The sequence below is a fragment of the Mustela lutreola genome, chromosome 5, assembly GCF_030435805.1.
Source record: "Mustela lutreola isolate mMusLut2 chromosome 5, mMusLut2.pri, whole genome shotgun sequence".
Taxonomy (NCBI): domain Eukaryota; kingdom Metazoa; phylum Chordata; class Mammalia; order Carnivora; family Mustelidae; genus Mustela; species Mustela lutreola.
The window spans coordinates 91,780,829-91,804,340 of record NC_081294.1 but is presented as its reverse complement, the minus strand read 5'-3'; the positions used below and the strand labels follow the sequence as shown (position 1 = coordinate 91,804,340).

The following is a 23,512-nucleotide window of genomic DNA, read 5'->3' as shown; positions in this document are numbered from 1 at the left end:
TCCCTTAAACCTCTTTATATCTTGTCTTTGTGACTACAGTTTCCTCTGAATTCCCAAGTTTCCCCTGGCTAATTTTTGTTTATCCCTTAAAGACTCCACTCAAATATTGTATTTTGAAAATGTTCCCGAAGTTCCTCAAATATTAGCCACTGCACTAATCATCATCATACTTTTTTCTTAAAACCCACGATCTTTGGAATACAGACCTAGGTTCAAGATGCAGCTATCATTTACTGTGTGATCTTGAGCCAAATAGTAAACACTTTTATCCTTCAGCCACCTCATCTGTAAAATGGATATAATGATAAGACCTATTTCAGACAACTGTTTGAAAAGATTAAATGAAATAATGTACCCAAAGTACCTGGTGTGTAACTGAACAGCTAAGGATGTTATTATTATAATAACTTGCATGTTTCCCTCTCTTGAAAGTTCCTTAAAAGCGGTGGTCGTGTCATGTTCATCTGCTTATCCCTAATATTTGACACAGTACCTGGAACACGCAGGTTCTCCAGAATTGTGTAATAAATTAATGATTAATGGAATGAAATAAGTAGTTAGAGATCCTTCTAAGATTATGAGATTTTTTTTTAAAGATTTTATTTATTTATTTGACAGAGAGAAATCACAAGTAGATGGAGAGGCAGGCAGAGAGAGAGAGAGAGGGAAGCAGGCTTCCTGCTGAGCAGAGAGCCCGATGCGGGACTCGATCCCAGGACCCTGAGATCATGACCTGAGCCGAAGGCAGAGGCCCAACCCACTGAGCCACCCAGGCGCCCCTAAGATTATGAGATTTTTGAGTTCGAATTACAGCAAAGAAAGACCAAGGGTTGGGGATGCACACATATTATTTGCGCGAGGAAATGGCAGTTTTGGTAATCCAAACAGGAGCGTCTTTTTTCAAGAAAATACAGCACACACTGAAAAATTAAAAACTGAGAATCGTGACATTGGCAGGCAAAACAGACGTGGACCTCATACTCATGGAGCTAACAATCGGATACATCCAATACAAAAACTTATATTCACTTTTACTGCGTTTCGGACTTTCTGCCTCTCTCTTTCAATAGAATTGACTCTGGGAAGAGCAGTTTCTTATTTAACTTTGAATCTCCAGCACCCAGTAATGTTTAATCGCGGCTGGAGCTCGATAAACGTTTTGGGAATGAATCAATGGCACAAAAGGAAGCAAAATAGCTAGTAGCCCTAATGGAAGTAAATATCTGTTGCATTCCGGGAGGTTCTCTCCACAACCCAAGCAGCGAACTCATTCGCCCAAAGGAGCAAGCACCTTATCCCAAGAGCCTGGTTTCCCCCCAGAGTTTGCTGGAAAACAGGAGCGAGGCACAGGACAGAAAGAAATCTTCTCTGGATTCCACCGGTCTTAGCACCTGGCTTGAGGAGACATCCACGCTTCTAACGGCATTATATCATTTAAATCGCCTCCACATCTTTGAGAGGACAACTCCAAAAATTACCGGACCCACTCCGCGATGACAGGAAAGAGTAGCCCGCTCTGCTTCTAAACCAGCCAATCCAAACAGCCAGGATAGGCGGCGCGGTGTCTTCTGGGGTGTGTAGTCTATTCAGTTTAAGGCTGCTCCTCATGACTACAATTCCCGGCGGCCACGGGGCTCCAACGTCTGTCCCCTTCCTGGGGGCGGAGCGCCGGGCGAACTGGGGCTGGGCCCTCGCCCCTCCCCCACGTGACGGAGTGTGGTGCTGACAGTGCTGGGGTGGGAGTTCCCACGTGTTGGTGCTTGGTAGCCGACTTTGGTCTACGCTGATCTCCGAGGCCTGTGGGTCTGCGCCCGCCGCGATGCCGAAGATCAAGTCCGGGACGAGTGGTCGCCGGCGCGAGCGGCTCAAACAGAGCCGGGAGCTGAAGAGCGCCGGAGGTGGGGACAGCTGGGAAGGGGCTGTGTTCAGGTGTGATCATCCCGCAGGACCCAGTCGGGGACACGGACACAGATCTGGGCCCAGGACTGTAAGGCCGGTGGAGGCGGCGCTCGTGGATCGCCGGCGAGCCTTGGGCCGCATCTGCCTTCCTTTCCTGCAGAAGGGGTGGACTTAAAGCACTGGGTCACCCCGTCTCCGAGCGTGTCGTTCGATGATGGCTCTCGTTGGCGCAGAAAAGTTCCTCCAGCCACCCTGGTTTCTCCTCTGGGACGGTCTAATGTCTGCTTTTCCTTGGGAAGTTAAGGCTCTTTCGTATTTTCTTACAGGACTCATGTTCAACACGGGGATTGGACAGCATATTTTGAAAAACCCTCTCATTGTTAACAGCATTATCGATAAGGTTGGTGTGGAAGAGGAAAAGGAGAGAGTTGCTGAGTTATTTATTTTATTCTTAGGAATACTTCCACGCTCGGAGGATGTGTGTCACAAAATAGGTTATAAATATATTCATTGTAGAATGAATTGAAGAATTGTTTGGGATTCATAGGCTGACTTTGGCATGATTTGCTTTATTCTGTGGTCTGGGTGTCTCCTGGCTCGAAATTCTTTCTGTAGCTTACTTACTTCATAGCTGGGTATTTGTACTTGTTCAATTCCAGATTATTGTTATTCTATTTCTAATCACTTTTTCTAGACACTATTTATCACTGTTAGTTTTTATTTACTCCAGAGCCTAAAAATATATCATAATGACAGCTTAAGTATTTTCTGCAGAGAAACTTAAATGTTACAATCCAGTGCCTCATATAAACCCTTTGGAGTATTCTTCTTGTGTCGGTAATGTGAATGTTCTTTTACTGTTCTGGATGATCAGAGTGCTGGAACATAAAATATATGTGATACAGATTACTTTCATAGTTACAGAGGAGGCATCCTGGAGCTCTAGAGAGAACATTACATATTTAGAGGCTCTCATCTTGACCTAGTGTTGTTTGCCAAATGAGGGCCTAATTTTTTTTAACCTTTTTGGCTCATGGATTTCCTTTGAGCAGCTGATGAAAGCTATGTACCCAGCACACTGCAGCTTTGTGCATACAAACATCTGGGGCTGTGTACAATTTCTAGATATTTCTATCCCTGAAACCATACATGGGTTGAAAATTGAGAAATCCCAGTGCAACATGCTGTGATTCTCAGGCAAGGTCGTTATATACAGTCCTTTCTTGTTTGAACTTACTGATAATGAGAGTTGGCTAAAAGATGCTGTTGGAGGTAGAAAACAGAAAGCCGTTCCCAAAAAGTTCCTGCTTTTCAGAGTCCTAAAATTTTCTGACTCCTAACCATTGCCAGAGCTTAGGAGAGGTGACAGATTTCCACTTTTACCTAATGTTAATGAGAAAATTTTGTCAAGCACATAGATCTGAAGGAATCTCATGGAATTGGAGTCAGAATAATCTCTTAACCACGTGCTTTTGAGCAGACACTCAGGTGTAAAGTAAATGATGTGTTCGGATGTGCCAGTAAAGCTAAAGTAGCTGTGCTTCCTTGCAGGCTGCCTTAAGACCAACTGATGTGGTGCTGGAAGTTGGACCTGGAACTGGCAATATGACTGTAAAGTTGCTGGAAAAGGCAAAAAAGGTAAAAAGGGAATTATTTGTTTCGGTATCAGAAATGTATATGTGAGTAGGCTCACCTGGTTTACAAACAGAAATCTATTTTAATTAATCGCTGTTACTTTAACAGCAACCCTTGATACTTTGCTCATGGCTTTATCTTAACAAATACAGGCAAAATGGATAAAAGTGGTAAAACCTATAAACTTCCAGCTATAATCTAAGTCCTAGGAATGGAATTTACAGCATGGTCGCTATAGTTAGCAATATATATTGTATGTATATTTTAAAGCTGCTAAGAGAGTAGATCTTAAAAGTTCTCATCACAAGACAAAAAAATTTTTATATATAACTATGTGTGGCAATGGATGCCAACTAGACTTTTACACAATATACGCATATTTTGAAGTATATAAACATATATATATGTTTATATATGTTATAAACATATATAAACATATTGTTATACACCTGAAATTAATGTTATAATGTATATATAATTATATCTTGATTTCAAAAATTGGATTAGAATAAAGAGAATATGGGATGTATTAATCAGCAAAATAAAACACATTCGGTTTTTCAATACAGGGTATTTAATATAGGGAGTTGTTGACATGGTTGTTAGATGACTGAAAGAAAATGGGAACACACTGGGGCACCTGGGTGGCTCAGTGGGTTAAACCTCTGCCTTTGGCTCAGGTCATGATCTCAAGGTCCTGGGATCGAGCCCCACACAGGGCTTTCTGCTCCGCGGGGAGCCTGCTCCCTGCCCCCCCCCCCACTCCCCGCCTGCCTCTCTGCCTGCCTGTGATCTCTCTCTCTGTCAAATAAATAAATAAATTACAATTTTTAAAAAAATACAAAGAAAATGGGAACACTGAAGTAACCAAAAAATAATAATTACAAAGAGGAACTACCACCTCTAGGCTCAGGGAAACAAGTAAGGAGGCTGGAGTATTGGAACGTAGAGGAGGAGATCTGAAGAACTGTATCATGAGATTAGGATGCCACCTGGCTGCTGCTGGTAGCTTCTGTGTGTCATGGAAACCCAGTTTCCAATTAAATGGATCCAAAATGTAGGAATGGGGTTAAGGGAACCAGTCAGCATTACTGGAATACCCATGGGCTAGCAACAGCAGGAAACACTTACCATCAAAGGCCTCAAGGAGCACAAGGAGGAACTGCCCAGTAAAAGTGGGAGCCATTGAACAGGAGCCAAGAGCACAGTCTGCTTTTCTGAACGCTGTTCTTTGTTGTTTGAAATGGCAGAGAATTGAAGGAAAATTGAAGGTAGTATTGTGGAAAAAAGTTTGATTCATGTTAATCATGTAAGAGTTAGGATTGAGATAACAAGATTCATACTCCAAATACTTTTTTTTTTAAATTTTTTTAATTTTAATTTTAATTTTTATTTTTTTAATATTTTATTTATTTACTTGACAGAGCGATCACAAGTAGGCAGAGAGGCAGGCAGAGAGAGAGGCAGAGAGAGAGGAGGAAGCAGGCTCCCTGCTGAGCAAAGAGCCCGATGCGGGGCTCGATCCCAGGACCCTGGGATCATGACCCGAGCCAAAGGCAGAGGCTTTAACCCACTGAACCACCCAGGCGTCCCCCAAATACTTTTTTTTTTTTAAATGTAGGTAGTTGCCTGTGAACTTGACCCAAGGCTAGTAGCGGAACTTCACAAAAGAGTTCAGGGCACGTGAGTATGAGTATGCATGACAGAATTAAAGTGCATTTCAAGGGACGCCTGGGTGGCTCAGTTGGTTAAGCAGCTGCCTTCAGCTCAGGTCATCATCCCAGCATCATGGAATCGAGTCCCACATTGGGCTCCTTGCTCCGCAGGGAGCCTGCTTCTCCCTCTGGCTCTGCCTGCCACTCTGCCTGTGCTTGCTCTCACTCGCTATCTCTCTGACAAATAAATAAATAAAATCTTTTAAAAAAAAATAAATAAAGTGCATTTCAATCTCATGAAACAGTACTGTTTTTTAATTGCTATTTTTCTTTTCATTAGGCCTCTGGCCAGCAAACTTCAAGTACTGGTAGGTGATGTGTTGAAAACAGATTTGCCATTCTTTGATGCTTGTGTGGCAAATTTGCCATATCAGGTATGTTTCCATATTGTTGGGAACATTATACAGAATGTTTCTATGGTGTGTCTTCCCCAGGAATAACTAGTTAATTCTCTTACAGATCTCTTCCCCTTTTGTCTTCAAGCTGTTGCTACACCGACCTTTTTTCAGGTTTGTGACAAAAGATCAAAAAATTACTGCCAAATCTTAGGCCATAAACACGGAGAGACAAAGATAGAAGTTAATTCAATTAAAAAACTTTTGGGGAATGTTTTGTAGAAAATATCTATTTCTGTGGAGGTCTTTCTATCTTTTTTAATTCAGTTGACAGTTCCGGTGGGGATGTGCAGTGTAAGGACTGCCTCTGAGACCAACTGGCCTTTCCGTGTTTTCTCATACTCTTGCCATTAGTCTGGGTTAGACTCCTTATTACTCTGACTCTCAACAGCTGCAGTGGCCTCCTGACTAGCCACTAGCACATTATATAACAGGGGTTTTCAAACTGCAATTCAGAAATCTCTCACTGCTTATAAATTTGAGTCATGACCATCTTTTTTTTTTAATGACATGGAATAGAGTATATCAGAAGACATTTATTGCATGTGGCCAGGTACTTACAGTTTTATGAAACTTTTGCTCGAGTTACATCAACACATATATGTACACATATTTGTGGCACAGGTTGCAGTGTTAAATATTTTCTTAGTATGGCTCATTGTCAAAAAAGTTTCAAACTCAAAACCCAGCTTTGAAGATGCTCTTCTCCTATGCAGGAGCCTCCAAAAAGCCTCTACATTGCTTTCTGACATCCATGCTCCTTAGCCTCGGAAATCAGGACACCAGTGTCACAACCTGCCTCTCCTCAGCTCTTCCATAAGGGTGTTTCCTTCCTCATAAATAGCATTGGGCTGCCAAGCCAATTTGGTTTGAGGTTTTATTTTTCCTCCAAGGGTTAATGAACTAGTGCTTATCGGAAATACTTTCTCATCTAAACATGGAGGGTTTATATGTGTAAATTAGTGGTGCAGCCATTATAAAATGAAAAGCCAACTGGCTCATTTTATGGTAATAAATCTAAAGCTGAAAGTTTTCTGCCTTCTAATCAGCTAAACGACTTCTCATTAACCAGATAGCTTTGCTCTATTTCCTACCTAAGAAAACTGATGTTGAAATACCTTTATAGTTAAGTCACCATTTTCCTTATTCCTTCCTACTATATTGTCAGATGTGCTATACTTATGTTTCAAAGAGAATTTGCTCTCCGACTAGTTGCAAAGCCTGGAGATAAATTATACTGCAGACTCTCAATCAATACACAGCTGTTAGCACGAGTGGACCATCTGATGAAAGTAAGTGACTGTTAGTAAAATAATGTGGCTTACCTCATCTGTGAGCATCTAATTGTGCCTTCTGTGAGGAAAGCATTTTGATTATTTTAAAATTCTTTTTTAGAGGACTCATTTTCTGATTAACAGGTTGGAAAGAATAACTTCAGGCCACCTCCCAAGGTAGAATCCAGTGTCGTAAGAATAGAACCTAAGAATCCACCACCACCTATCAATTTTCAGGTGAGGTTAAAGTACTAGGTCATTTAGTAAAGGAGGTAAAAAGACCAAGCTGGAAGACGTGTGTCTCTAGTAGCAGAAAAATACTGAGTTAATCTAAATGTCGAAACAGGAAAATGCCAATTATGACATCCCTAGGTTGGGAGTAGATGGAATAATTGGATATAAGATTGTTGTGAAGAGCACAAAAAAGCATGGAAAATGTTTGCAGAAAGTACAACTTAGAGTGGCTTTGCATTTTGCTAACAAGTACAGCTATAGAAAACATGTATCTATTTGAGTAGACTCAGAAAACAAGTTAAAATGAAAATAGTTGTTGTTAGGGCAATATTATGAATAACAATTTTCAATCATAATTTATGTTTCTGCAATTTAAAAAGTAAGTTGCATCACTTCATGTAAAACCATACTGCACATGATTAGTTGTGTGCAGTAACTCCTGGTAATGGAGTGGTTTGTTAATTACTCCTATAGGGTGGGTCCAGGTATGTTGCACAAGCTATATTCTAAATCATGTCTGTTTTGAATTTTTTGAAAATGTACTTTGATTTAAATACTTGATTTAAATGTACTTTGATTTAACATACTTTGTTCAGGTGTGGAACATTTTTTTCCCTAACTTTTAAAATTGAGGATAAAATTTTCAGTGAGGTAGACAAAAGTGCCAAAAATCGAGTACATATCTTTGCATGGGTCAACCAGATCAAGATCAGAACACTTTCATCACTCCAGAAGGTTCTTTCAGCTTTATATATTAAAAGACAATATAATACCTAGCAGACACAGGCAAGGTTTGATATTTTAAGAAATAATTCATCTTCTGTTTCAGGAATGGGATGGCCTAGTAAGGATCACCTTTGTTAGGAAAAACAAGACACTTTCTGCTGCATTTAAGTGAGTATTGTACTCATTTATGATAGATGAAGGACCAGTGCTATAGAACTGTGCTAAATGATAGCATTTGGTCCTTATCCTGAACAGATACCCTAAAGCATAAGGATAACCCTTATCCAGACAAACTTTTCCTTTTTCACCAACTTGTACTTTGAGGGGCAAGAAAATTTAACCAAGAAAGTTCCTAAATTTGGAATTAGATCAGGTTTTTTGGCAAAAGAGGAAAATAAAAACTCCCAAAACTTACCACACATCTGTTTCATATTTCCTTGGAAAAACAGAGTGATGGTGGGCCCTTACCACACTTCTGAAAAATTCATGCAATTTTATTAACTTGGAAACATTTTTAAGTATCAGTTTGAAGCCCAAGGGCAAAAGAGAGGTTCTGAAAGCTGTTACTGTGCATTTTTTCTTTTTAAGGTGATGTTTTTGTGGAGTGTCTAGAACTTTAAGAATTTCAGAGATTTTTGGGGCGCCTGGGTGGCTCAGTGGGTTAAGCCTCTGCCTCAGGGTCCTGGGATTGAGCCCCACATCGGGCTCTCTGCTCGGTGGGGAGCCTGCTTCCTCCTCTCTCTCTCTCTCTCTCTGTCTGCCTCTCTGCCTACTTGTGATCTCTGTCAAATAAATAAATGTAATCTTAAAAAAAAAAAAAAAAGAATTTCAAAAATTTTTACTAGAACTTTACTTTTTTTTTTTTTTTTTAAAGATTTTATTTATTTATTTATTTGACAGACAGAGAGATCACAAGTAGGCAGAGAGGCAGGCAGAGAGAGAGGAGGAAGCAGGCTCCCCGCTGAGCAGAGAGCCCAATGTGGGACTCGATCCCAGGACCCTGAGATCATGACCTGAGCCGAAGGCAGCGGCTCAACCCACTGAGCCACCCAGGCGTCCCTAGAACTTTACTTTTTAAATATAACTAGTTTGCAGTTGTTTCTTAGGTTTAAATATTCAACACCTTTTAGTCCCTTAATTTTACTACCTGGAACATACATTTAACTTCACCATAAACTGAAAGGAAAGTATAATCTCTAATTTTGGAAAAATAATAGCAGTATCGCTTCTTTATGTTATAGGTCAAGTGCAGTGCAACAGCTACTGGAAAGAAACTACAGAATTCACTGTTCAGTCCATAATATTGTAAGCAAGAAATATTTCTGTGGTCTCTGGTTCTGAATTGTTCTAAAATGTCCCTCTACTTCCTATTCTTTTTCATCTATCCTCACTTGATTCTTAATTTGGTACATTCCATAGGATTCTTAAAAGTAATCTATTAACTAGCACAACCTTATCTTGAACTCGGATAGGTTAATACTGCTGTGTTTCTGGAATAGATGAGTGGTCTTGATTACTCCACCTGAGCTTCTTTAACTAGTTGTTTTTAGACATAAAAAGCCATTCAGTTGAGTCATAATTTTCCCAAAGCTTTAGGTATGTGTAATTTTCCCGAAGTTTAGGTATTTAGCTCCTCCCCTTAGCTCAAAGTCTGTACAATTTGCTGTGCTCTGAATTGTGACCATTCCTTGTTTGTTGCTCATGAAGCAATTCAATTTAAAGTCTGCATTTTCTGGGTAACTTTTTTTAAAATCCAGAAATTGAAATAATTTGAATTAAATATAGGCTGAATAGCAGATTTACTGTTGTAAGCCTCATGCCTCTTTACTATCTGTGCAACATTTTTTCAACCAATTTTCTATGTGTGTCAGCACACATGCACATAGCCATAAATATAACTCTGATGTTTGATAACTTTTTAGTTCTTTCACAATAAACAGAGCAGAAAGATAAGAGCAAATATCCATTTTTTGACTCAGATTTTGTATGGTTTAATATATCATATTGCTATCTTCATTTTCTCTTTTATGGACAAAATCATTAAACATCTGCCTAGGTAGGAAAATATTAAACTGGGTTAAGAAAAATTTTTGGAGGAAAGATGTGAGGTATAAAATATTTAATATTCCCCGGGGTCGGAGATCATCTCTTTGAGAAAAACGGCCTGATAAAATTAAATTTGTGCCAAGAAAATGTGAGATATTCTTAAAGGAGTAACAGCTGCTGTAAAATTCAGTTTACAGCTTTAATTATTTTTTGATATGAAGTACCTTAACTCCGGAAACTTAACTATTTCAGAATTTTTAAGAAAAAGGGCAGTATACACATTTAACTCTGAGTTTTCTGAGTATTTGGTATATGCTGAAAATTAACTACTTAATAATCAGAGGTCCAATTCTAATCTGCACAAATAGGCTATTCAAACTATCGTGAGCAAATAAAGGTGACTATTTTATCAGTTACTGAACTAGAAAAAAAAAAAAAGAGAGCCAACATGACTTCATTAAAGATCTGTTGTTCATTTATTCTGAATCTTATATTGATAGATAATACCAGAAGATTTCAGCATAGCAGATAAAATACAGCAAATCCTAACCAGCACAGGTTTTAGTGACAAGCGGGCCCGTTCCATGGACATAGATGACTTTATCAGGTAATAACATTTTCCTTTTCTCCTAAGTGTTTACATTTCTTTATTGTGACACCTTCAGATTAGAGATTTAAAGGCTTTTAAGCGGTATAAGGTGCTACCTGGAGTTATTGCATAGCACTTCCATGGCATGGAATAGTATTTGGTGTAGAAGATGGAGGCTAGTTAGCTGCAGCAGAATGAACATTTAAGAACAGTAATAAAGAACAGTCCGAGCCTGGAGATAGCCTCTGTGTCAATGTGTGTTGTGGTATATGTGCTCCTCCCCTTCAGCCTCCTCCCCAAACTCCCATTCATAGTTAGTCTTAATAGTGTGTGTCTTCAAAGTAGCTTGTTAAGGTAGAAGAAGCATAATGCATGTAATTGGATCTCATTTTTTTTTCTGTACTGGGAAGAGCTATTGTTAAACAGATCCTACACATGAAATAATGTCAATTATAATCATACCTGGTTTTCAGTTCTAACTGGTTTAGTAATATAGTTACTTGTTTTGTAGACTGAGGCAAGTTCTACATACCTAAAATAAAAGAAGGGTGTCATAATTAATGGGTAGTCCAGACCAAAATGTATTTTCCTTGAATTAAGTTAGTCTTATGAAAGCAGATTAAGCCTTCAGTTACCTATGCTCACTGTTTTTAAGCATTAACACTTCGATTTCCTAATAAATCATCACTTAACAGCTTTTGCCTGGTTAGCCAATTCATGTTTAGAATGTCTATGCTATGTTCAAGGAGCTGAATTAAAAATGAGGGTAGATTGTTTTAATAAAAGTAACTGACTTGACTTTTCTAAGCTGGCAGCATAGTTTCATATGAGACAGATGGGGTTTATATTTTATGTTGGCAGGTAGTACTACTGAGTCTTCATCAGAGGTTAATCCTAGGAGTTGAACATTACTCTTAAGTACCGATCTTCCTTTTTCAAACATTCTAATATCCACCTTCAACTCTTCCTATGGGCCATCCTGAAAATCATCTTAGTTCTAAACAGAAATAGTTCATCTTATTTTAATTCCCACTAAATTTCTTCAAGGTTATTAAGCATATGCGGTTTGCTAACTGGGATCCGGTAAGTACAAAGGTATCAAGAGAAAAGCAATGTGTTAAGTACTTAACTGGAACCTCAGTAAGTGAGCCCAGAGAGGAAAAGTGAACATGTAAGATTATCTCTTGTTCTCTTACCATGTTGAAATGGAACAAGGGCCACTGAGGTCTTATGTCTGGATAGTGGAGATCTAAGATAATTTGGTCAGCGTTACCATAACTTAAGACACATAAGCTGTGACAAAATAGGCCAAAGAATGATGTGATTTTAACTAATATATACCTTGCAGATTTAATTGAAGAGAAAAGTTTCTGTAATGGCTAGTGTTAGGAAGAGGTGGGCTTCAGAGGTTTGCTGATGTGTTTGTTTTAGAATTCGTGGTATAGGAACTGTGTATTGTTATATGCAATAAATTACTTTTTCAATACCATTTCATTTTGGTTTTTTTTTTTCAGATTGCTACATGGATTCAATGCAGAAGGTATACATTTTTCTTAGGAATCTGGAAAACAGAATTTTCCAAACTCAAGAAAAATCAACTGGAATTACATATTTTTAACGATTTGAAAATATGAATCATGCCTTTCTTCACTGGAACATAGGTGCTTGACTATTTTTGACTTCTTACTACTGTCACCATTTATTACTCTGAATTTTTGTGGTAGTGGCAGTCAATTCTAAGTACCCAAGTTTTTTTTGGTTGTGGTGTTTTTAGTATCTAAAGTAGGGCAGGGTCCAATCTTTGCATGATAATTTCAAGAGCCGCAGGCACGCACAACTTTACACTTAAAACTTACCATTTCTAACAGATTAGTGTATAAAGATATTACTGTTCTATTTTCTATGTTATATATTACTATGAGGACCTCTCTTGGTCTTTGTCCCTCAAATAATAAAAAAAAAACTAAAATATGCTTAACTCAGTCACATATTTCCCATAGTATTTCTTTTTATTAATCTGCATAATAAAACAACTGTTTCTTATTTTGCTTCTCTCATTCCTTCTTTATCTTATGCAGCTTCTTTCACTTACTGCCTATGCCTTCAAGCTGTCCTGTAGCATTCATAGGCTCCATCAGGTTCTAGGTAAATGTGAGTCCGCTACCGCCACCATGCGGTGGTCCCAGGCATGTGACTTCGGGGCCTGGTTCCTCAGCTGTGAAATAATGAAGCTGAACTAGAATAAAATGAACTATAAGACAGTATGTTTTTTCTTGGGGAAAGCCACAGGTTTAACAAAATTTCAAAGAGTTTTATAAATCAAAACTGGCTTTCAAGTTCAAATTCTGCCCTTCAACTTACTTCAAACAAACAAACATCACAACCAGCCATTTTCTCATATCTAGAAGCTCTTGGTATTCATGTGACTTCTGGAAAACTAAAAGTTCCAGCATCTTTTTCATATACTAATGCTTAGTTTTAAGCTGTTTTTAAAATGGCTGGTTGACAATTTAAATAGGTGCCCTAAACAAGTCTTAATTAGCTACTATGTTTAAATCATTATAAATATAATACTAAGTGTTGTTAATGTCTTTTGATAAAGAACTATAGTACCTGATTATTTTATTTATATAAGAAAATTAATAAAAATATCTTAATTGATAACTGACTTTTTAAAAGCCTAACTTAATAGAAAGACTACTTCCAAATTATTTTAACAAAGGTACACTGAGTAAACCTAGAAAGGAAGTTGTTTACCTAAACAGATTTTTTTCTGGCTTCAAAGTGATATACTAAAACACTCCTATATAAATAATTACTTATTATTAGGAATATCAGCTTTCAAGAAATCTGAGAAAGTAAGAATGCTTAATCCAGATCCAAAAAATTCTTTAAATAGCTGCATCAAGCCACTTCTACATAAATATTAAATATACCTTGAGTTTTTTTTAATATCACAAAACTACTTACTTTGCAAAACTTATTTGTACCATCTCTAGCCTTAAAGGAAAATTTTAAGAATTAATTCAGCTTTCCCTCTATTTCCTCTTCCCCTGTGAACTACTAAGTTTTAGTCCCTTTTCTGGCCTTCAGTTTTCCCTATCTGTAAAACTGAAGGTTTGGATTATACCACCAAAATCTTTTCTGGCACTAATCTTCTATAGACCTTGATTACTGATTAGAATGAAGCCAGTAATAGTATAAGGCAGCATATTTGAACGTTAAGGAGATCTTCCAGAGATAGTACCCATCTTATTTAATTAATTAAGAATAATCTGTTGTGCTTTAAAGTGAGCAAGTTCACATCTCTTTATTGCCCTCTGAAGGTTGGTTAGCCTCAAAAACTACCTTTTTAAGCAGCCTCTGCAAGGTCAATAGTATCCGCTCCATTCTTCCTCTTCTCTTTGAAATAAACACAAATAGAACATATCTTACAACTGCAAGAAAACCTGAGTCCCTTCCAAAACAAAGGTGATTGTACTGAAGTAAATTATCTCTAAAACTCATTCCAAAGATATTTATTAATAAGCACATTGTGAAAATCTACATTTGTTCTAGATTTCAAGTTTACAGAGGAGCATTTCACCATGGTGTTAGGATTTCCCACAACTACCCTCTGGGTTCTATGAACAATGAAGTAGGGAATCTGGCTCATGTAACCCTCTATTCATAGCTTCCCTTTGCCTCAAATGAATGAGCAGTAGTTCCTTTGAGTAAATCAAAACAAGACATCCGTGGGAGATTTTTTTGTTATTAATCTACTCCTGGACTCTATCCTAGGAACTAAGGGAGAACTCCTAGAGAGATATATAAATCTTTTAACAAAATATATACATGAAAAGTGGCCAGTTTTCTTCCTTGGAGTAGCAATCTGTAAAAATAAGTGCCACCATTTAAAAAGCAGCATACCCTAATCGAATTTATTGGCGAGACTTTGGTGATTCTCACCAAGTAAGAATGAAACATCACACATTAGGTAATGGATGGGCTTGGGTTCGATCTGCCTTTTAAGGCAAAGTCAACTCTCTTTCATCTTAATTCTTTCTCATGGGAGTTATGTACTGTCTACACTTGGCTTAAACTAACAGTTCTATTATGGACTACTTTCAGTGTACATGTAAATATTCATGCATCAGAAGCCAATTTCCTTTATCAGTACATTTAGAAGGTACATTTTGGGGTGCTAATGGACACTTTTAACTTAAGTAATGGTATTGGTAAGGATCAAATTGCACTATTAGTCCTGTTAATACCACATTGGAACACACACTGCATATATATGTATTACCCTAAGATAAAACTCTTTTCAGAATTTTGTTACTTTTTATTATACACCAACTAGTTTATATCTTAGTTCTTTACAAAGAAAATGCTAAGAAAATTATAACCACATTATATGGTTTTAAAATCATAATTCCAGATTTCTTTACATATAAGATGGAATGGTCCAGCAGCTATGTCCACTGTCACAGACTTTAGTTCCATTCAATGATATGGCACATCCTGCAAAATTAACTAGTCACACACAAAAAAATGTCTCAAATACAGTAAAAATGTACACACAATAAAGGTAATTTACAATGACAATTAAGGAATGTAATTTATCTTGGCTGTGCTTCAGAAATTTAGGGTCAAAAGCCTTAGTCAAGGCACAAAGCAGAAAGAGGTGAGCACAGCTGCCTCTAGGAGGGGGCAAGGTATGTACAATCACTGATGAGGTATGCATGCACGCAAAGGATTTAAAACTGCTCAGTCTTGCTACGAAAATTGAACCAAGTTAAAAGGAAATGCTGTGGCTTCCCCCTACTATTCACCTCTGTATCAAGTCCACAACCTTACTTCATACAGAAAATGAAATTGGCAAGGATCTCCAAAAGTAAATCACTGTTTGGGTAAATGAAACAAAATGCTTCACTATTCCCAAATGTTGGTTGTGCCTCCTGGACTAGAAGCATTTTGTAGACAAAGGAGTGTTTCACAAAATTGAAATGTCATTCAGGTGAAGGGACAAGACATTTTCCACAGACACTTAAAATTTCAAACTTTCAAATGGCCCTTACAGCTGAACCATTGTATGTTACAGCAGTGTGGGTTCTGGGGATCCTTTAGCAGCAAATGCTGATTTAAAGGGCACGGGGTCTCTTCGGGTTGATTTGCTTGCTGGCCTGTTCTTCTTCTTGTAGAGCTGCACGAAAAGATTTCACTTTATCTTGGAAAAAAGAAAAGAACGAGAATAAGTACTGCGTTGCATGCAATACAGTATACAACTTCATGAGTCCTATCAAGTCGGCAGCCTTACTTCATAACATTAATGCAGGATTTTTCCTTTTGTTCTCTGTTGTCCAAAACTCAGAATTAAATAAAAACTCAACTATAGCAAAAGTTCCATTATTTAAAGATTCATGAAAATAACCTTTTTTTTTTTTTTTTTTAAAAGATTTTATTTATTTATTTGACAGAGAGAAATCACAAGGAGATGGAGAGGCAGGCAGAGAGAGAGAGAGAGAGGGAAGCAGGCTCTCTGCTGAGCAGAGAGCCTGATGCGGGACTCGATCCCAGGACTCTGAGATCATGACCCGAGCCGAAGGCAGCAGCTTAACCCACTGAGCCACCCAGGCGCCCCGAAAATAACCTTTAAAAAAAAAGATTTTATTTATCTATTTTAGAGAGAGAGCACTCATGAGTAAGAGAGCACAAGTAGGGGGAATGGCTGAGGGAGCAAGAAGCAGAGGGAGGAGAAGACTCCCTGCTGGGCAGGAAGCCTGTTGTGGAACTCATCCCAGGACCCTGGGATCATGACCTGAGCTGACGGCAGACACTTAACCAACTGAGCGACCCAGGAGCCCGAATATAACTTTCTTTTTTATCTTCAACAGGTTTCTGTTCTGTTTGGCACACTACAGTGTTGAATTTTGGCTTATTTCAATTCCTTTTGGAGTGCAGACAGGCTATATACGTGTGTTAAATGTGTATGGTCCTGTCAAAAAAACACTGAGTCCCTGATATCAAGAGTCGGGGTGCCTGGGTGGCTCAGTGGGTTAAAGCCTCTGCCTTCGGCTCAGGTCATGATCCCAGGGTCCCCACATCTGGCTCTCTGCTCAGCAGGGAGCCTGCTTCCCCCCGCCCCCTGGCTGCCTTTCTGCCTACTTGTGATCTCTGTTTGTCAAATAAATAAATAAAATCTGGGAAAAAAAAAAAAAAGTCACATGCTCTACCAACCAAGCCAGCCAGGTGCCTCCAAATCTTACTAAACTATAAAGTAGATATTTCTTCCCTCGATATTAAGAAATTTCTATTCCCAATGCCTTTTTTTTTTTTTTTTTTAAAGATTTTATTTATTTATTTGACAGAGAGCACAAGTAGGCAGAGAGGCAGGCAGAGAGAGAGGAGGAAGCAGGCTCCCCGCGGAGCAGAGAGCCCGATCCGGGGCTCTATCCCAGGACCCCGGGATCATGACCTGAGCTGAAGGCAGAGGCTTTAACCCACTGAGCCACCCAGGTGCCCCCCCAATGCCTATTTTACCTTTTTAAGCATGAAATTTCAAAAGATGTTTGAATTTTAAAAAACAAATGTCATTTTGTCCTTATCAGGGATTGTAAAAGGGAATAGAGAAGAGGGATTATAGAATAATCTATTTCTTGGTCTTACAATTCCTACTATTATGTATTAATTCAGAGTCCCTTAAGAATATTACTATAAATAAATTGAAAGAGGCAAGTAAAAGTCAGCTCTGAAGGTGAGAAATATCTCATCTCTTTTTATACCAGTGGTTCTTAACCATGGGTGATGTTCCTCCACTACCCCCCTGACATCTGATAATAATTAGACATTTTTGACTGTCACAACTGGGGTAGTGGATACTGTCATCTAGTCATCAAAGACCAAGGATCCTGGTAAGCAATGTACCATGCACAGGATGGCACCCTCAACAATTATCCAACTTAAAATTAATGGTGCCAAGGTTATGGCCTTTGGGAAAAAAGAAAGAGAATAGTTGGAATTTCAATTTCTTTCCCCTCTTTCGAAGAACAATGATATTTAAAAAATGAACTGAAATTTAGAAAGGAACTTAAGGATCTCTGGATCTTCTATCTGTTAATATAAGATAAAAGCTCTCAAACATCTTATGTTAATACCAAAATTATCTCTGGATGGTAAAAAAATTTTTTTCCTAAAAAAATACAACAGCTAGACAGTAATTTCTTCAAAGTTATGGATACACTTAATAAAACCAAGTTGAATGCCACATATTACAAAGAAAAAATTATAATTCATTAAGAGCTGTTCTATATATAATACATACAGAAAAGCTCTTTGTGAGTTCTGATAAGAAAAATGATCAAAACACTTTAATCAAGGCTTGAATAAGAAGAATATGAAAAACGAAAGTAAGTTTTAGAAACTCTACATTTGCACCAACAATTCTGAATTGGACAAATGGTCACTGCTGGTTCTTCATAGAATATGATTTCAAATACCCCAATTTCACAAAGGACCTATGTTAAAAATTAGCCAGTCTGGTGTTAAGAACCAGCAATTTGATTCTGGTTTTACACTGCATTTCACGTACACATACAAAGATATCCATTCGCATACAACTGAAGAAAACTAATTTACCAATGCCACAGAAACAAGTACATACGATAAACGTGTATATGAAGCTACGCAGACAAGATAATTAAAAAGTCAAGAACAGATGGCATGTAGGTCAGTCATATACATTCACAAAGTAGGAAGGAAAAAGGTCTTGAGTTGTTCAAGGTCTTGAAACCTTCCCCTTGATTTTTTAAGGCTACAAAGGACAGACATGACACAGATGCACAGAAAAGAGATGTAGACAGGAGGCTACAGAAGGGATGGCCCTGAAGAGACCCAACCTAAGCAAAATAATTCTGACAAGCACTGACCTATCAAACTAAAAATCTGAATGAGTGTACAAAACTTACAAATTTGTTAAAATCCATTTTCCCTCTTTAAACATAAGATGCTTTTATCTTTTCAAATGCTTAAAAGAAAAGATAACTAAAAAGCCCTTGAAAGAATACTCCATGTTTCTTTTTTATAAAAAAACAGAATGACTGGTCTGTCTTTATACCTCTGGAAATGTACTAAATGGTACCCATAATTTTTATTTAAGATATCCTCTTGCAATACGAAAATCCTGCCACCACTTACATACAAAGATGGAGATTTCAAGCACTAAAATGAAAAAGAAATTACCACGCAGCTCAGTTAAAATGTCTATTTTTTGCTCAAGAATAGCTTCAAGTTGAGTAGCATATGAATCTACATCATAGTCTACTTCTTCAGTCATCTCTAGAAGAGCCTTTTCATCTTCTAACCATCGGATAGATTCCTAAAAGGACAAAAATTCAACAATCCAATAAGCCTCTTTATAAGACAGAAACCAATGTACAAATTTCACATATGTTAAATATATTCAAGCATACCTCAGTTGGTATTCTCTAAAATATTATTAAGTATATACATCTTTATTTACATAGTAAAATTGAGAAATATTTCCTTAAATTCTAACACAAACACAAACACGAAAAGCCAAGCAAGGTGACTTGATTTTTCTACTTTTACTTTACCCTGGGTAAGGGTTTGGGGAAGGGAGTGAATCAAACATGTATCAATCAGTGAGCACAATAATTCTCAAAACTTTAGTAGCTACCCCTAAAATTGGGGAAAAATGGTATAATAAAACTACTGAACAATTTACTGAGGTCTACGGTAGACTAGAACTTGTAGAATCTACAAATTCTACTTGTAGAATCTACAAATCCATTTGGGGCCTCATAGTGGTTGGGTCAAGAGTTAACCCTAAATTCCAAACACTAGGTCTTCAAAATTATTGTAACCATAAGAGACCAACAGACAGTCAATTTTAGAAGAGTCAAACAAATCACTAAATAGTAGCTACTGACTATTCATAGACACTTTAAAGGAAACTAATCATTCCTAATTGATTTTAGATAATGTGGAATTTATGTTTCATTTCCCAGCAAAGTCATGAATCATACAAATCATGAACAAGTTCATACCATAGTGAGTTAAAGAGGCTGTGGATATATAAATGGGCACCTTCTAGCTTTCAGTACAATTTAATAGCTAATTATAACTAGACTATACGTATTATCAGGCTGAATTTTAGCAACTTAGCTTTAGATACCTATTAGAAAACTATATGACAAATATATATATATATATATATATATAGTTTTCTATACCTATATATATATCCATCTCTCTATGTGTATCAATTAAAACACATATACACATCCCAATATTTTTCTTTTTCTTTAGCTATCCATTTAATCTTTTAAAACAACACTCTATTTTGAGAAATGACAGATCACAGCACAGAGTAACAATAAACCGAATTATAAAAATACTGGATTGAAACTGAAAAATAATCACTTCTGCAAAAAACCAAGAGCTTCTAGATTCCATCATAAAATGGCAGAGTTGGAAATGATAGTCTTTATATGATGCCTTGCTCCAAAAGCACAGAGACAATTTTCTTAAATTACAAGTGTCCTTTCCTGGTTTACTCTAAACACCTAGGCCTCTAAATAGATTACCAAAATAAGGGTTTGACTAAAACTTTTGTTCTTTTTTCTTTTTCTTTTTTTAAGATATTACTTATCTGAGAAAGAAAGAGAGCGCAAGAGAGCTCCAGCATGCAAGGGGAGAGGGTCAGAGGGAGCAGAGTCCCCACCGAGCAGGGAGCCCAATGCAGACCTTGATCCTGGGACCCCAGGACCATGAATCAAACTGAAGGCAGTTGCCTAACCAACTGAGCCACCCAGGCACCCCTCTGCCTTTTTTCAAAGACTTTTTAAAAAAGATTTTAAAGGGAGTGGCAGGCAGCAAAGAAGCAGGCCCCCCACTGAGCAAGGAGCCTGCCTCAGGACTAGATCCCAGAACCCTGAGATTATGACCTGAGCCAAAGGCAGATGCTTAACCAACTGAGCCACCCAGGCGTCCCAGAACTGTAATAGTTTTGATGAGGGTACATCCTATTCTCAACTTATAAAATAAATAGTTCTGTTATATTTTTGAGCCTTTTTTTTTTTTAAAGATTGTATTTATTTACTTGACAGAGATCACAGTAACCAAAGAGGCAGGCAGTAAGTGAGAGAGAGAGAAAGAGAGAGAGAGAGAGAGAGAAGCAGGCTCCCCACTGAGCAGAGCCTGATGCAAGGCTCGATCCCAGGACCCCAGGATCATGACCTGAGCTGAAGGCAGAGGCTTTAATCTACTGAGACACCCAGGTGCCCCCATTTTTGAGCCTTTTATCCAGGTGTTTAAATGGCCTACAGCTGAGTCGTGTTAATATTTGTTTACAGGGACGCCTGGGTGGCTCAGTTGGTTAAGCAGCTGCCTTCGGCTCAGGTCATGATCCCAGTGTCTTGGGATCGAGTCCCACGTCGGGCTCCTTGCTCGGCTGGGAGCCTGCTTCTCCCTCTGCCTCTGCTGCCACTCTGTCTGCCTGTGCTTGCTTGTATGCGCTCTCTCCCTCCCTTTCTCTCTCTCTGGCAAATAAATAAATAAAATCTTTAAAAAATATATTTGTTTACAAATAAATATTTCTCAAACATCAGAGAAGGGACACAGGTCAACAGAAAGACTGATCTATTGTTCACCTTTTTCTCAAAACACATTTTTTTTTTTTCAAAACATATTTATAGTCTCCATAATGATATCTAAAGGTTACCTTCACTTCCTCATAAGTATCATTCTCCAGGGTATTCTCTTGTTATAAAAGGGAGCAGGTGGGGGGAAGAAGGAAATCATATAGTAAATCACACAGTACTTTTAATAGGCTGAATGGACAATGGGATGAATACGTCAGCAGTTACTGGGACAGGCAGGGATTTAACGATCCTCACACATCTGCCACTGTAGTAACCTTCCCTTTCCTAAAGCACTTTTCCTCCTTTATAAAGAAAGATACTTCCTCAACTGTTATGATAACCCTTAGAAGTTTTTCTTACTTACATCAAATAAACTGTCCTAACATGGAGAAAGAGGTGGTGGAGGGCAGAAGTTCAACCCTTTTCTAAAAATGGACAACTAACTAAAGCAAACAGAGCAGGAGAAGAGTAGTAAATAAGCTAGGTCTTTTCACCATGGCACAAAAGAAACACTGTAACCACCATTCATTTTCTGTCCAAAATATCCCATACATATACTCAACACCCTACAAATACACATATACATACACAAAATAGTAAATTTTTAAAATTAGGATAATATTCAAAGCATTATCAAAGTTCTTAATTTCCCTACAGAAATATTTGATGAAAGGTCCTGTCTTATTTTACCTGGAACACTGCCCTGTGATCTTCTACAACTTGTTCTTCCATTTCTACCATTTGTGAGACAGCTTCATGGAAAGTAAACAATTGGGGAGAAACTTCTTCTTCCTTAAGATGAACATAGTTTAAAAAGTTAGGACATAAAGTTTACATTTTTTTTTTTTAAGATTTTTACTTATTTATTTATTTGACAGAGAGAGAGAGAGATCACAAGTAGGCAGAGAGAGAGAGGAGGAAGCAGGCTCCCTGCAGAGCAGAAAGCCCAATGTGGGGCTCGATCCCAGGACCCTGAGATCATGACCTGAGCCGAAGGCAGCGGCTTTACCCACTGAGCCACCCAGGCGCCCCCTAAAGTTTACATTTTAAATGTTACATAAAAGTAGTTTTCCCATATCATTTATAAAAATGTCATTTAAAAAATGAGAAGTTTGCAAGATAAAGACTACTAAAAGATAATATAAAAGGCAAAGCCACAACTTCTTTTTATGGGTCATAAGTATCTGATGTAACACTCAGTAAGACAGCCCAAATTTAAGCCTATCAGTAAGGGGTAGTTTTCACTTAGCACAGGTTTTACTGTAGAATTACCCTAAAAAAGCAATCTCTTTTGGAATAATGCAACTTTTCAAAAATATATTTATTATAAGCTAAAATATACTAAAATATTTCCTCAGTATTGTTTTATTTTCACTAACATTTGTATGTCTTAAATATCTTTTCACCAGAAAAGAGATTTCAAGATAATGTCTTCTATGACTGTGACTATCAGACGAGATCGGGCGCGTTCAGGGTGGTATGGCCGTTATGACTGTGACTATCAAATTAAGTGTTCTGAAGGTCTCAACTCTTCCTAAATCTTAATTTCTGCTTTACACCATATGATGTGTTTGTCAGTTTTTATAGAAATCTTAATCGACAACTGACTTTAACTCATCAACAAAAACCCCACAGACATAAATACAACATATATAGTCCTACATCAAGTGAAAATTTCTCTAGGCTTGCTTTCTTTTTTGAGCTTCTTTCCCAACCCCAATGTCTTTAATGATTTATTTCCTCAAAATGTGGCTTTAGTGATGAGGTTTACTTAAAATTGTTTTATAAAATGGGAGTTAAAAAAGGGACTTTTTCAAACAAGATAGACAATTCTAAATGTATGTACAAATTTTGCTTAAATAGTATCAGAAGACATTTGACTTCAATCAGTATGCTACAGTCTGTAAAACTTGATTATATATAAGCAAGTTGGTCAAAGAACTTTTTATCTTCTCTTTGGAAAACAAATATCTGTTTTTATTAAGACATGCAGGCATACAATATATCATACGATAAACACACTCAACCAACTTTATTCATTATATCCGCCCACCTCCCTGTCAAGCCCAGAATGCCCTCTTTCTTTTGCATTAAGATACTTTGCAAGTTCCTATCGCTTCCATGCAGTCTACTTAGAATACTTTTTTTGTCTATACAACTACTTCTGGAATGCTAATGCTCTTTATTATCTTCTACTTTGTGTACTTAGGTTGGTTTTATCTGTAGGACATGTCTTAGTCCCTATCCCGTTTTAATTTACCTTGTTAAGACCTTAATACAACAGTAAGAAAAGGTACACAGGCACCAGTAAACTCAACTAAAAAGCTAAGACTGAACCACTTCAAGATAGTTCCAG

At 37.6% G+C, this 23,512-nt stretch overlaps 2 protein-coding genes across 6 annotated transcripts in view; one reads left to right on the top strand and one right to left on the bottom strand.

Annotated features, from left to right (window-relative positions):
* Positions 1 to 1,644: 1,644 nt before the first annotated feature.
* On the top strand, positions 1,645 to 12,556 carry DIMT1 (DIM1 rRNA methyltransferase and ribosome maturation factor). Of its 2 annotated transcripts, XM_059175077.1 has the most exons (12): positions 1,645 to 1,898; positions 2,226 to 2,299; positions 3,451 to 3,537; positions 5,156 to 5,217; positions 5,530 to 5,623; positions 5,709 to 5,758; positions 6,813 to 6,936; positions 7,063 to 7,155; positions 7,982 to 8,046; positions 9,120 to 9,183; positions 10,425 to 10,531; positions 12,028 to 12,556. In XM_059175077.1, exons 1-12 carry the CDS (start codon positions 1,820 to 1,822, stop codon positions 12,068 to 12,070), a joined length of 942 nt encoding a protein of 313 aa, XP_059031060.1. In that variant the 5' UTR covers positions 1,645 to 1,819; the 3' UTR covers positions 12,071 to 12,556. The 2 variants fall into 2 exon arrangements, with proteins under 2 accessions (XP_059031060.1, XP_059031061.1); XM_059175078.1 differs by lacking the exon at positions 2,226 to 2,299.
* KIF2A (kinesin family member 2A) overlaps positions 10,378 to 23,512 on the bottom strand; it is a 79,208-nt gene continuing 66,073 nt past the window's right edge. For all 4 annotated transcript variants that reach the window (XM_059175072.1, XM_059175074.1, XM_059175073.1 and 1 more), the window contains 3 exons: positions 21,847 to 21,948; positions 18,734 to 18,869; positions 10,378 to 15,722 (listed from right to left, as the gene is read on the bottom strand). In XM_059175072.1, coding sequence (XP_059031055.1) covers positions 15,637 to 15,722; positions 18,734 to 18,869; positions 21,847 to 21,948 — 324 coding nt within the window. In that variant the 3' untranslated portion in view covers positions 10,378 to 15,636. The remainder of the gene's footprint in view (positions 15,723 to 18,733; positions 18,870 to 21,846; positions 21,949 to 23,512) is intronic.